The sequence below is a fragment of the Gavia stellata genome, chromosome 9, assembly GCF_030936135.1.
Source record: "Gavia stellata isolate bGavSte3 chromosome 9, bGavSte3.hap2, whole genome shotgun sequence".
NCBI lineage: Eukaryota > Metazoa > Chordata > Aves > Gaviiformes > Gaviidae > Gavia > Gavia stellata.
Window position 1 is genome coordinate 17,258,539 of NC_082602.1, and position 14,909 is coordinate 17,273,447.

At 37.9% G+C, this 14,909-nt stretch overlaps 1 protein-coding gene across 1 annotated transcript in view; it reads right to left on the reverse strand.

Moving 5' to 3' along the window:
* Positions 1-243: 243 nt before the first annotated feature.
* VCL (vinculin) overlaps positions 244-14,909 on the reverse strand; it is a 62,240-nt gene continuing 47,574 nt past the window's right edge. Inside the window, exons 11-21 of the mRNA XM_059821035.1 lie at positions 14,689-14,879; positions 12,425-12,624; positions 11,796-11,924; positions 10,619-10,768; positions 9,951-10,059; positions 8,652-8,954; positions 8,082-8,206; positions 7,572-7,757; positions 2,333-2,536; positions 1,599-1,703; positions 244-875 (exon numbers count right to left, since the gene is read on the reverse strand). Coding sequence (XP_059677018.1) covers positions 729-875; positions 1,599-1,703; positions 2,333-2,536; positions 7,572-7,757; positions 8,082-8,206; positions 8,652-8,954; positions 9,951-10,059; positions 10,619-10,768; positions 11,796-11,924; positions 12,425-12,624; positions 14,689-14,879 — 1,849 coding nt within the window. The 3' untranslated portion in view covers positions 244-728. The remainder of the gene's footprint in view (positions 876-1,598; positions 1,704-2,332; positions 2,537-7,571; positions 7,758-8,081; positions 8,207-8,651; positions 8,955-9,950; positions 10,060-10,618; positions 10,769-11,795; positions 11,925-12,424; positions 12,625-14,688; positions 14,880-14,909) is intronic.

Consider the following 14,909-nt stretch of genomic DNA (forward strand, 5'->3'; position numbering starts at 1 on the left):
CATAAGACTCAAGCTGTCAACAGTGTGCCACGAACATCCACTGCAAAGCATTTCAGTACAGTACAAGAGTTCTGGAATGCCTACCTACAGGGTGACAAAGACAGCTCCAGTTTTTGTTAAAGTACTGTTGCGAGGCAAAAATCAAAAGCAAAAATATCATTGTGGACATGGAATTTTAATTGTCAATTTACAACTGTTCTGCTGGCCCCTGGCCCCGCCCACCCCCCCACCTTATTTAAAAACCCCACACCTTCTATCATTTCCACATGGTTTAAGAACAGCCAGCTAAAATCCTGTTGCTAAGTTGAATGTTCCTATATCAGTGATTGTCCCTAAAAAACTGCCAAGTAACCAATAGTGTCCTAGACTCTCAACACAAACTTAAAGTGAGGTCCATGTTTTATATTGTCACATGGAAACTACTGGAATATACAGTGCATAAATGAAATGTGCTTCTGGGAGTACAGAATTCATGAAGACAATCTTCAAAAGCAAAATAAAAGGTAAGAACTGTCTACTGTTGGAAGCAATTCTGAGGTGTTCGATATCAAATGCGTCCCAAAGACATTTGAAATGCATTCTTTTATAATTCATACCCTTAGAATGGGGCATTAGCATAAGCTAATCTGAAGCTCATGTATACAGCACCTTTTGCTGTTAACATATCTCTTCTGATTCCAAAAAAAGGCATTTTATGTTACAGAAAACAATACTTATGTGACAAGTGTTTACTGATACCATGGGGTCTTTCTGACCCAGCGAAGAGTGAATCCAGCATCTGTTCTTATCTTAATGGATGCTGCTTCAGCTTCTCTCACAGTTTCCTTCACAGACTGCATGAGATTCTGGGCATTATGAACCAACATCTCAGTTGCCTGTCAAGAAAATGAAAAATTTCCCATGTATTAGTAAATACCATGTTCAGGACAGTAGCATGGAAATCCATTATGCATGAGGACTCCCAGTGCAAGCATTAAGTCAGTCAATTGCTGACTTAAACTATGAAGTAAATGAAACAACTAGTCTCTGGAAACTAGCAAGCATTACCCTGACTCACAGCAAGACTTTCCCATTTCTCACTGTATCTTTGTGCAAAATCTGAATACAAGCTTAGTGTCTCAAAGTAGAATAATCTCCCTCAGAAGCCAAAACTGCAGGACTTCAACTGAAAACACACATTTGGAAGCCCACAGAACTGCAAGACAAGTACTCAAGATGCTGTTGGAGAATAAATATTTTCACTACGATCCACCAGAGGGTGCTACTACTCCTCCAATGTCAAACCTGCTGTCTTCGTAGAAGCAAGTTCCTTCATTAGCTTGCTTCTTGCTGTGAAGTCAAGGAGATTAAGAAGTTTTTCATATAAATATTTGAACCAGAGGAGCTTTTTGGCTTGGGAAGGATTGATGTTCCTCTATTAAACTGTAGCTTTTGAGCCAGAAACCAAGCTGCTATACTAAAATTATCTTCACTAAACAGCTGAGGTAAGCTTCCAGACATTGAGTTTCCAGAGCACATCTTGATACCATATGTTGTATATTTTTCCCCATAAAACCGATCAACAATTCCACACTACCATGGGTTTTTACACCTCTTACCTGTTCCGACTCTTCATCGCTGATATTAGTTCTGCCTAGCATGGTAGCTTTGACAGTGGAAAGAATTTTGAGTTGTGTACTGATGGTTGGGATTCGCTCACAGACCTAAGGAATGGGGATAAAAAACACTTCACATTGTAAACCGAACCAATACATTATCTATTGTTTTTTCAGATAAACTTTGTGATTTTGTTTTACTATTAGATAAGGAATAAGCATATAGGGGGATCTTACAACCTTCAAGACTTTCTGACAAATATTGGTAGGATACTTCAACCTTATTTTACTTGCTTTAGGAATTTTTGGGATGGAGCCAATATTTTTCCTTTCCTCCAGATATTCCTCAAGGGCCCGCTTGGTTAAGAATGGGATGACGTACATTTGGCCGAGACTGAAAAAACTAAGGAGTGTTATATTTCCTCTACTATTCTTTGATACAAAGGAATGAGTAGATGAAATACAAAGCAGTGCAAGCTTAGGACAGACCAGTGTTCATAGCACAGTATTTTTCAAAACATCTCTGGACACTAGCATCTTCCACTCACCTGTAAACAAATCCTGACTTTACAAAATATATATAACCATGGGATGTAAAAACAGACATAGAACCTGACAAAACTTTACAAGCCAAGAAAAGATACACATGATTTACTACCATAACTCCTGTGCTCGCTCACACTAAGAGAGGAACAAAGGAAAAAAGTATTTGAGGCATTTACAAGTTAACTCATTACCTGCAAGAGGTTTGTTCTAATGCGCTTGTCAGTGCACTGCTTTGCTACCTCTTTGGCTAATCGAGTGACTTCATCTGATGCCTTAGCAATATCCTTTGCACACTGAATAAGGGCACGCTTGTTTCCACTACCTCCTCTCACCAGGCGTGACATCTCTGCCATTAGCAGCGCCATTCGTTTAGCAGCAGCAATGATGTCATTACCCTGAAGAGAACAACATGAGTCAGTATTCATGCCAGGACAGAAGCTTCACAGAAGTCACAACTGAACAGCAGTCTACATTTTGGTAGCAACCCTTTCAAGAAGTTAAGGATGGAAGAACCGTTTGTGAACACAGAAGAGGTTTCTTCAAGGAACAGGGAAGATCTTTACTAATTACATGTTTCTGTCATTTTTATTCCTAACACTCAGGAAAAAAGTTTGCTTCAAAACTGGAAAAGAAGTGATAAAGAAAAGTGTTAGTTTGTCCATGGAATGAGAGTTACTGCTCTGCTGGCTAGGTTTTAAAATAAAGCATGTTATTAGCATTTGAAATTCCAGATTTCCTAAAAAAGGCTTTTTATAAATTAAAAAAGTGTGCTAGGTAGCTTGTTAAACCAAATCAAGTTAAATAGTGTAGTCGTAACAGTTGAGCATAAAATTTTCAGTGGCATCTGAAACTGAAGTTGTTAAAGCATCAGCTATGCTGCTATAATGCTAAAAGACAAATGGAAGAGAATCTAACATACAAAACTTTTGTCACAGGTAACATGGAAATGAGATGCAACTGTTACTTTTTTTCTTTTAAGTTATTCCTCGAAAATAAATCTTCCTTTTTGACAAAATCTCTCCCTTTAAAATAAAGCTTCCAAGAGAGAACTTGATAGGTCAAAAGATAATCTAGTGATATTTCTTACATTAAAATCCAGATTTCTTGTAGTAAGTACATCAAAATTACAGTCACAGAAGTACTTTGAGAAATATTTGAAACATGTCAATTAAGTATGACCAAGGCAAAACCATTTCTTATAAACTGTTCCAGAGAGAAACCTAGGGCAAGAAAAAGCAGACCTAGATGATCAATTGTTAGTAGTCTGTTAGTATATTTAGATTCAACTTTGTAGAAAATTGTTAGACAGAAGTGAACTATTTGGTGCCATGAAGCATTCCTACTGTGTGGATGAAATATTAGCAGAGTGAGTTTAAGTATTAGCACACTCGTTCCTCTGTATGATTCCACAATTAATGACCAATGAAGTTTGGAGCAAAGAGTACACAACGAGAACCCAACTTCGGAAATGTAATCTCTATCCCTCTGCACATACTTCCATGACTCACTACTAGCAAATTAAAGAAGATATCCCAGATATTTTACAGATAAAGGTAACACAAAAAGCTGAACTATTTGTTACCGTGACCTAACAGCTAAACAGTTTGCTAGTATAACCAGTTAGGATGCAAATGACATAACACAAAGGTTTTCCATGTTTTCACGTAGGAGGATCAAGAAATTAGGACCAGTGTCATTTACGAAGCCCTCTAACAAGTTATCCAAGCATCAGAATCTGAAAAGGACAAGAACATTTTTAAAGCCCTTTTTATTAAAATAGTTTAGTATATCTATTTACATAAATATATCCACACACAAACATACACAACCCCCCTAACCTTTGTCTGTTATGGGACACCAACCTTATTTTTTGCAGCATGCTAAAAAAGTGACCAGTATTGCAAACATTTGTGCTTAGACAGAAGACACAGGCTACTTGTGAATGTCTGGCCTCGTGTTAGATTTCCACTGGTTTCATATAAACACAATCTCAATTCAGCAGCTAACAGCATTCAGTGCAGCTTCTTCATAAAAGAATTCTCTCAAGACCAGCATTTACAATACAGCCAAGTGCAAGCCAGCAGACAGTCCTCATCAGTAAACACTGCCATACAAAGCCATTCCTTGTTGGAAGGTATTTTAACTGATGGCATCAATGGAGGCAAAGCATAATAGACATGTTAAATGACTTCTTGAATGCTGTATACTCTGCTGTATCTGGAAGTCATTAAGAAACCATTAACTTTGGCTTCCTAGGTAGCCCAAATTAATGGAAAAAAGAACAGGGAGGGGATGGAAGGCAATCCCTACTACAATTTAAGAACTGCCGTAACAAAGGAGAACAGGCAGATGCAAAGGGAGAGGAAGCCTTTGAGTATTAATAAGTGACCCAAATCAAGCTTCAATCCAGCACTGAACAAACAGATCTAGCAAACTTGTGAAGCCACTCTCAGTCCTTAAAATGAAGTGCAGACACACTTATTCATTCAGAATGGCGGGGCCCAGCAGGGATCAAGAGTGATGCAAATGTGTCAGCGTTCCAAATGGCTGGATGCACACGGATCAGTCCCCGGGGAAACTCAGGAGTACCTTACTAGACCACTTGGTTGCTTCCCGATGTAGAGACTGAGCAGCAGCCAGAATGGGCTGGTTAACAGGCTGATTGGTTGGCATTAACAGCAGCTCAGGCTCGTAATCATCTTCAATGTCAGAGGGGAGAGTGAATTCAACATCTGCATCATCCTCCTCATCTATATCTACACCAGCCTCAGCCGCTTCATTAATCACAGTCACATCAGGCTTTGCAGGTGGCAGCAAGGGTGGAGAAACAGGGGACAGTTAGTACAAGAAGCAGAATTTGGTAGAAAAGCATGAACTGAGCTGTTTTAGTGACCAAAACATCCTCTTGGTCTCTCAGGATCTGACAAGACAGCTCTAGGATCAGGTCAGAGGGAGGAGGGGAAGGAATACAAGATTAGCAGAAGGAAACAAACATTTCACCTGTGAACCAAAGTTACCAAAAATATTAACAAGTTACAATTCAAAGATGCAGCAACATTTTTCATCTGAGCATACAGCTTCTACAGAGGCTGACTTGCAGAACAACATTTTTCTGGCAAGACAATGGTGAAATGAATGAATTTTCTGTTTCAATGAAAGCTGGTTTTACTGCATAGAAGCAGGCACAGCAGCTGATGACTGGTATTTGTGCAGAAAGAAAGCTTTGTATTGAAACCCTTCACACATATGTGATAAGAAAAGATAGCAGCAGGATCACAGAAAAATCATTGACACTGCTTGCTGTACAGTAAAAAAAATACGTGGGACAGGAGACACTGTAAGAGTGAGTATTGAAGTACCACAGATAACATGAAGAACAAAACTGGATTATGAAAGGAGGCGATACTGAATGTTATGAGTGCTGTGAATATTACAGTTCTTGAAAAAGACTGAAACAGAATTAGTAGAATAAAAGGATTATAAAGCATATGATACTGTTTTGCCACAATATGTTGTATCCATTACCTTCAAGAAAAAAGAGTATTCAAGCAAATATACTGTGTTAGGATAGATCACAAGGAAGAGGTTAAGTGGTATAACAATACAGACATTTATAATACATCAGCATTTCAATACAAAAACATTCTACAAGTTTACTATTTCTTTGACTAAAGCAAAAATAAAATGGACTACATAAAAGCCCAGAATCCACTCAGTGAAGAGGTGTTTTTGTAGAGGAGAAAAAACAAAGTGATTTTAATCTTACAAGAATGAAGAATGTTATCAAAATTTTAAAGACTTAAGTACTTGCCCGCCCTCCGTCCCCAAGCGTAACACATGGTAAAGTACCAATAGACTAATGTAACTGGGCAAAAAAGCAGAAAGCAGTTGACACACAGACTACTGTGATTGAGTATGAGCAAAACCTTGTATTTCTGTCTTTCTAGGTCTAACCCATATTCCTCAATAGCACTGTCCATCAATCCCTCTTCCACCCAGTAAGTGACTTCAGAGACTACAAAAATGTTTTTAAAACTTCTCCCCCAAAAACAAAGTCTCAGAATAACTGTACTCTTATTGCTAAAAATGGGACTGCTAAAAAAAGAATTAGAAGGACAAATGCTAGGCTAACTTACTGGTTGGTTGGTCTCAAATTAAAGAAATAGCAATGAAAACAGTGTTTTATCATCTAAACACACTAAGTCTAGAGCTCTTTCATAATCAGAAAGGAGTTTTAAGGCCTGCTGCTTGGCTTTGATAAATATTTGAACAGTTGCACTATTTAATTTAGAATGTATATAGTCTATATAGGTAATTTTATGTATATAGTAAAAGCATTTTATTAGCTACTGTGTATTGCTAAGTTACCTGTTTTGGGATTCAAACATCAAAACACTTTTAGGAAGCTGAAATTAAGGCTTTAGGCCTCAAAACTACCTTCTGAGATGACTACTACATTCCAGCACTACCCATTTAGTAATGTAAATCTGTATTTGGTATATCCAGAAGTATGGGGGAAAGGAGAGCTTTTCATTTTATGGAAGAGACACTCAAACAGATTTGCAGACTTTCTTTCGTATTTTGTCTGTACTTCCAAAACAGATGTTCCTTAAGCACAAATCACTGAATTTGATTCTGTAAGCTATTCAAGTTTATCTTCACATTCACCACCTAATTTGGTGGAGAAAAAACTGGAGATTTTAAAAGCCAAATTCTGATCTTTAATTTATACCTGCAGAAGCCTAAATTCTCAGAAGTTTACTCAGCTGCTGCCAGAGGAAAAATGTAGCTCTTTGGGGAAAAAAAAGGGAAAGCAAAAAAGTTATATTAGCATTTATAAGACTGACGAGTTCACACTGCTTTGTCATAGCACTGAAATAGTAAGGAAATGAAGGATTTTGGCCTTGACAGCGAGTGTGACTCAGTACAAAAAAAGAATGAGACCAGGCCATCTATATATGGTCAGTTTCTCGATTATAAATGCACCAGATTAACTGCAAAGTAACTTGCGGCTCCTTCCAGAATTAAGACAAACCAGCTCATGATTCTTTCAGCTGGCATCTGCAACATCTTCAAAGTCACTTAAATATAGCAATCAACTTGTCAGCCTAGAAAGGCATAAGTATTAGTGGCTCTCTAGGCAATACTAGCATCAAGGATCACAAACATCTTAGCGTACAAAGCCCATTTGTGTTCACAGAGTTACGTTAGTAAAGCATTCTAGCCATTCTGAGTATTGGAACAGTTGACCCTAGTTCACTCTAAACTTGAAACGGTTTCTAATTCTTCCTACAGCAGTGTTTTTACTATTTGGTTTATAAAAGACTGTTGTCTGTAATTGAGACAACTGACTTTGGACCAAACACACTGATACTAAAAAAAAAATAAAACATATATATTCCTTTTAGCACAAGACACATAACTTCTTACCTTGCTAGACCATTTCCGGGCTTCATCATGCAACTGCCTAGCAGCCATCATCATGGGCTGATTAATAGCTTCTCCTGCTTTCTGCTCTGGGAACTCTTCATCCTTTTCTTCAGGGGGTGGTGGTCTGGGCGGGGGAACCTCACCTTCTGGAAGTGGTGGTTTTGGAGGAGCAAGCTCATCAGTCAGCTAGGAAAGGGAAAAACCTTACTCAGTGCAATGAACTAGTACAAAGATTGAGTAAAGGATGGTCTCATGGCAAGACACGATTGCATGAGCTCATGCCTTTTACCAGTTTTTCAAGTGCTCCGTGTTAAAGAAATACCATGTTTTAGTCTCTTCTTCTAAAAGCTGGATTGGTATTTTTTAGACTTAAGGCTACTTATATGCATGGCTGGCCAGACAATGCATTTTATTTCTAACAAATAAAAATATACTCACGTAATTTCAGTGTGCAATGCACACGTTGTCAGTGACAACTGTGTATTGTATTACGAACTATGCTGCACTTACATGAAGCTGCTCAAGGTCAGGAGGAGGAGGGGGAAAATCTGGTTCCTGAGGCTGGAAGGCTTCCCTGACTTTGGCCACAGCTCCCAGAATTCTGTATCCAGAATCCAAGAAACTCTTCTGCAAACCTGAACAAAAATTCCATTACCAGTTTAACAGCATTCTGTAATATTTAGAACTGCAACACTACCCAAGAAAAAATTACTTCTATAACATACTGTGCCAAGTACACATATATATGTAAAAAACCCATGTTTAAAACTGCCAAAATGTTTACAGTGGATTTACATGTTTGAAGTGTTAGTGTCATAAGCAACATGTAAAAAATAAAGCTTGGGCTGAGTAATAGTCACCATCAATAGCCAAAGTAATTTCCAGAACAACTTTTAGAATAAAAGAAATTAGATATTATTTCTAATAAGTGTGACCTTGATTTCACCATTCTGGGATGTAAGTGTACACAAAGTTTGCATAAAAGGGGATATACAGCTGTACAAACCAAATAAGTACAACTTCACATCATCTTCAGCCATTAAAAAAAATGTATTTGAAATCAGCTGACTGAATCCTTACCAGGATCAGAAATGTTTCCTGCTACAGCTTTAGCATCCATTACCATTGGCGATATAGTTTTGCTTAGCTCATCAGAGGCTGCTTTAACAGCCTCACGGAATTTAGGGTCTTCTGAATTTTCAACCTCCCGTTTTGCTACCAGTAGGATGCGGTTTGCTCGTCTAGCAATGCTGGTGGCACCAGCTACCAGCATCTGAGGTTGAATATTGGCCATCGCAACTTTACATTTGTCAAGATCTTTCTTAATAGCCTCTTCTGATGCATCCAACAGAGATTTAGTATCAATTGCTTCATCCACCAACCCTAGAATAAAAGTTAAACACATTAGTATTCTAGTTTCACCCGTGGAAAGGGATATTTAGTATTCCAGAGACTGCTGACGACCAGAAAAGTAAGTATTTCCAAACTGGGAGGTGGGGAGGGGCAGAAGGGGGCATGGAAATCAGGCCAAATGTGTTACTGCAGTTTTATTTCTGATTATGTGGTACCTCTATCACAATAACTGTGGTCAGGCTTGCTTCCATTAATGGCATCCCAAGCTCTTACTCATCTACCATGGAATGTTGCTTGAGTCAAGAACTGGCTTACACACTATATGCAGCAGAGCTTCCTTTCTCCCACCAAATCTCTTTAAGCATATTCAGTACTTTTTGTACATCTCCCATTCATTCAAAGGGAAATATCCCTCTGGCTGTGCTGTGATATATATAGTGACAAGGCAGTAAGATTTATAATACCCACAATTTAATTATGGGGATGGAAAAGGAGGTAGTATACAGTCAGGAGATTAGCACACCAGTGCAAAGGATCTGCACTCTGGAAAGACTGAAACATTTAAGTGTCTCAGCAAGATTCAGTAGATCAGTAGCTTTGTTTTATTCACTGCTTTCATCACGCTGTTACATCATTTTAAACATGTTTTCTTGCCCGCACTTACTTAGTTGTCCTCATTCAACATACAAAGATTATGTAGAAAAAAAATTAAGTTGCTACAGTGATACATTGCTAGAATAGCAATCACAATAAAAAATAACGGTATTCCGGTTTTCCCCACAGAAAAACTAAAGCCAAATTTGATCCCCTGCAGTTCAAAATTAATACCTATGAAGCAAGGTATTTTGTTTATGCTGTAACGTATACCTATTTCTGGAGTCACAGAGCACATTCCTACTTCTCTTAATTTATTTTTAGTGAGTCATTACTCCTATGCATGTTTTATCAATCCAAACAGAATGGGGAAAAAATCTATACCAGCTAGTAAGCAACAAGTATAATCTTCAACAAAAATTCCTACTTTACCTGTCATTTTTTCTACATTATCAATCCATTGATTTTTCATGGTCTCAAAATGTTCATAAGCAGCTTGATTTCCAGGATTTCTCAGGAGGATACGAGCAGCTGATACTACCTGCCAATGGAAAGCATTTTTAATTATGGAAGTATCAGTATATAATGACATCACACATTTCTGAAAATACATTTGTTTTTCAGGACCGGACAAGTCATTTGGAATACTAGTTCATTAATTGTAGCTCAAGATCTAGCTGCATGAAGATTTACAATGCTTCTGGAATTTGCTGACAAAACTACTTTTTTCTAGTAATTCAATTACATGCTTATATATCAAAAAGTGTTTATCATTTAAAAACACTTCTTGAAAGCACTAAAAGTACATTCGTTAAAGAGCATTTTTTGCACTTACACATTTTACTAAGCCTCCGAGTAATTTTGTTTCAAGGATAAGTCACTATCTCTTCTGTCCAAAAGTTGAAGAGTAAGACACATAATTTAATCAGTTTGTTCTACCTGGTATCATATACACAAATATTTGCCATTCCCGTTTTAAGTGTGAGCACCATGTTCCTTGCTGGTGTTAACATCTTTCTCTAACAGCAGAGGCATAAAGAAAATTCCACAGAAGTCATGCCCAGCCCTTTTAATAGCCCTTTGAGACTAAGGAAGCAAACCTGTGGGGTAAGCTCCCTTGCTGATTTCACTGTTGCTTGAATGCCCTCCACAGTAGTTTTATTTGCAGTTCCAACTGCAGCTGCTTTTTCTGCTGTAGCCCCCAGCCTAGCAGCATGGTTTTCAAAGTTTGCTGCTCTTTCGTCAAACACCTAGTTGTCAGAAGAGAAAAACACATTAAAAAAGCATAACTTCCCTAAAGAACACATGATTTCTTCAAAGTGTCACATACCAGAGACACCTTCATAACATTCACACCTAGTGCATCTCCTGAGAGGGTACAACAGGACACAAAAGCTTTGAAGCTATTTAATTTTTTTAATCTTTACATTACCAGACCTTCTTCTTCACTAACTCCTCTGGGCAATAAAAGGATACTACCACACTTCATAGTTTTGAGGTATTAAGTACACTGCTTTCCTGATGACTACTGCTATAACAAATACTGTCTTTAAACTATTTTAGCTCATAGACATTAATCTTCAAACTCAAATCCAAAAGTAACTATATTTGGAAGAGAAATACAGGGTTTTAACCTAAAAATTGAAGCTTCACATTGGAAAAAAAATCCCTCCTTCCACAGTCCTTAGTTATTCAAGGCACAGAATACTTTGACAAAAAGCTATCCTGTCACAAAGCTAAATTCCCCAAGGCCTTGGGAATCATTTTGATCATGTTCAAATCAACTAGCCAAACAGAGCTGCCAGCCACAGAGTTTCAGATACTTCACATGCAGCTAGTAGCTTTGAAGTTCAGGAAGCATTACACAGCAAGAGAACAGGTTAAATCTGTTGATCAGTCCTGGCATGAATTTGACTATTTTAATCAGCTTACATAATGTTGATATATACAATCCACTAACTAGTGTGTCAGTGATTTTTGCACAAGAATTCTTAGCATGCTAAAGGCAACATGGTACAAACATCACAGGGAGAAAACTTTGCCATTTACTTCAGTCAGAGACAATACAGTTTCCAGGCATATACAGCACATTTTACAGTCTCCAAGAGTCCAGAGAAGTTTGCATGACAATCATTATGCTGTCAGAATTAGTAAGCATGTATCACAAGCTTGAGGAAAAAAAAAAAATACTGATTCATTTTTCAAAATACCAATTCAGGTAAAATTAAGCAATAACTTAAGTGTCACATGGGAAAAAGACCACCTGGGTATACTTGCCTCATCTCTATTGGGAGCATCAGAAGGAGCAGTGGCTGCTACTGCTAACAATTTAATAGGAGTTGTAGTGTCACTAAAAACATCAGAAACCTCTTGGGTCATTGCCTCTTGCATCCGTGTTTTAAGATCCTTAAAAAGAAGGAAAATTATTAGCACATGATACAGGAATATTAAGGTTGTAGGGATTCAAATCCCTAAAAACTTATCTTGCACAAAAAAGCCCATTACAATGGCAGCCATTAAGATAAAATTATCTTAAAAGCATAATCAATGAATCACTTTTTACATCATTTGAAATACCAGAAGCTTACATACCACTCCTTGAAGCAGCATCAGAAGCTATGAACAGCACGATTTGAGACCTTGCCCCTGAAATTTGCAATCCTAACATACTACTTTATTTTAAAGTAAGACTTTGGTTTAACTTCGAAAATTGTTCATTTAGAAGTAATCCCTACAGCACGGTATCAAGGACTTCGTAGAAAGTTTGCTTTAAGCATTTCAGCTAAACCAACAGCGATTTTTGCTGCACTTTTTTTATTGTTGCCTCCCACACACAAACACTTTATCAGAGGAGTGCAAATACTTTAGCATATCATGCATTTCAATGCACAAGAGCAGATTTTTACCTTCAGTGAGTCCTGAAGCTGAGCAGCAATTGCCCTGGCCTGAGGAGATTCTCCCTCCCCTCTTGCTGCAAGGTCAGCTAGCTGAGCAGCCAGCTGGTCTACACGGTCACATTTGGCAAGCAGGTCTTGACGATAAGGTCCCATCATGACATTAGCTAAACGACGACCTTCTGCAACCAGACCCCGAATTGCTGCCTGGCCTACAGTTAAAGAAGTCATGTTGCATTAATATACAGTGGAACAAAAAATTGAAAGCGTAAACCAGATGCACTATGAAATAAGTGACATTTCAGAATTCTTGGATTTTTAAAGAACACCTTTCTGGGCAGTGGAAAGGATCTTCTGCAGTTTATAATTAAGCAATTGCAGTTCAAACCCATAGAGGAATTAAACTCTCACCAGTTTCTTTTTGCTTATTACAGCAACTCTGGTTAGAGATGCATCCTTTATAACTGTGGTGGCCTGACCGAAGTTAACCATTACAGGTATCAGGTATTCCTACATAACTAATCTGTTGATTTCAATAGAAAGCACTTGCAAATTCCAAGTACTGCAATTCATCTTCACATCATTACAAGTCATTAGAAGATGAGCAGGAAGAGGAGGAGAAAAGCCAAGTAGAAAACAAACGAAAAAGCAGAATACCCTCTCCCAGGATTCCAGAAATCATGGGTAACAAATGTCAAGTGTCCAGGATGGGGGCAGGGCTGGGGGTGGGGGGAATCCTTATTAAGCCTCCACAGTGTGTCAAAAGTTTTTCTGTAAAAAAATTTTTAGGGTGGATGATTTCCTTCATTCACTTATAGAAGCTTCCTGTTCTTTCACAAGAATATGCTCCTCAATACAATAGTATTCTTTTAAAAGAAGTCATCATATACAAAGTCCTTTAAAGACCTACAAAAGAATCATTTTAAGCCAATGCTAACACACAAGTAATCCAAGTTCATGATCAAGCTCAAAACTACTTAGAATGAAATTGTCACAGGACCTGACTATCCAAGAATCACTCAGCACTGCCACCATCATTTTAGAAAGCTTATTAGTGTAGCTAAGTTTGGTGCTGCTGGACTGTCCCAAGATATTTTTTAATTGTTGTTTTGCATAAATCAAATGCAGCCAAGCAAGTACACTTGACACACCAGTTTAGTATGTCAATACATCTTGCCTAGTTTGTGTCTGCCAATTATAATGATTTTAGCCATCACTTAGCTAGGATAAATTATAATATGACTGCATGTAAGTATTTGTAGCAGCTAACACCACCAAAGTGGTGCTGCAAACACACTGAGTTATTTGTGACATGGTCATTACTACTTCAGAGAACACTGAAGTAGTTTGACATTATCATAGCACTGAAAATACCAGGCTAAATTCTACCAGAAGTGATGTCCAGACTGAAGAGAGCACAACCTTGATTTATATTCTCAATATACCTTTCCTATAAGCACCCTGCCAAGGGACAACGCAAATGAAAGACATTTAAATGAAAAAATTGAACGATGACATCGTGTTACATCTACAATTTTTCTTCATTAAACTAGAAACATTGAAGTTATGGGACATGCAACATCTTGCATCTCTACACACATTTTTGTCGTATGTATTACTACAGCAATTTATGAAATACTGTAGTATACATCCAGTGTTGAGAAACTTCAATTCCTTCAGCAAGCTTTCGGTATGTATGCAAGCCTCATAATTAGGCACTTACAGACTTCAAGCAGGATTTAAGTTACCATTGTTTCTTTTGAATTAAAAATTGTAAAAGAAGTTTAGGTTTCGTGCTTCTTTGAGCCAACCACCTCACAGGTTACTATGTTCAAGAGAAACAGCAAAATTAAGGTTTTCAGCCCCTGCCAAAACATCTCATGAGACCTATTACTGCCCTCTTGGTCATCTCATTCAGTGTGCAATTTGCTCATCAGAGTGTCAAAACATAGAACTCCACTATTCTGTTTAAAATATTGCATATAAATTTGCCCTTCACAAGTGTATAAGCTGTCAACACATCACTAAATCTTTAATTCAAGGATCTGTCATTGGTTATTCACACAACAGAAGTTATCTTGACAGACAGGGAAAGGTGCAAGAAAGAGGTATTAAAGGTCTGCAGTTATACTACTTGTAAGGCACATTTCCACTCATTGTTATCAGTTGCACTGCTCAGATATAACAGTATCCCAGAATCAGTCGTTTCAGTGATAAAAATTACTTACAAGTTTAACCATAAAACTGTGAGGGGAAGGAAACATGGAAACACTTACCTACTCCCCGATCGGCAACGGTAGGATTGTCTATCCATCTTTGAGCTTGCTCAATCTTGCCTTCCAAATGGACAGCTGCTTTAACTGGCCTAGTATTTGCTACAGCCCTGTTTGTTTTGGACTGTAAATTCTGAAGTGATGTAGCTATTTGCTTAGCCAACGCACGGGCCTCAGGAGAGTCACCTTTCCCACTAAGGATTAAAAAAAGTATAGTCACATAA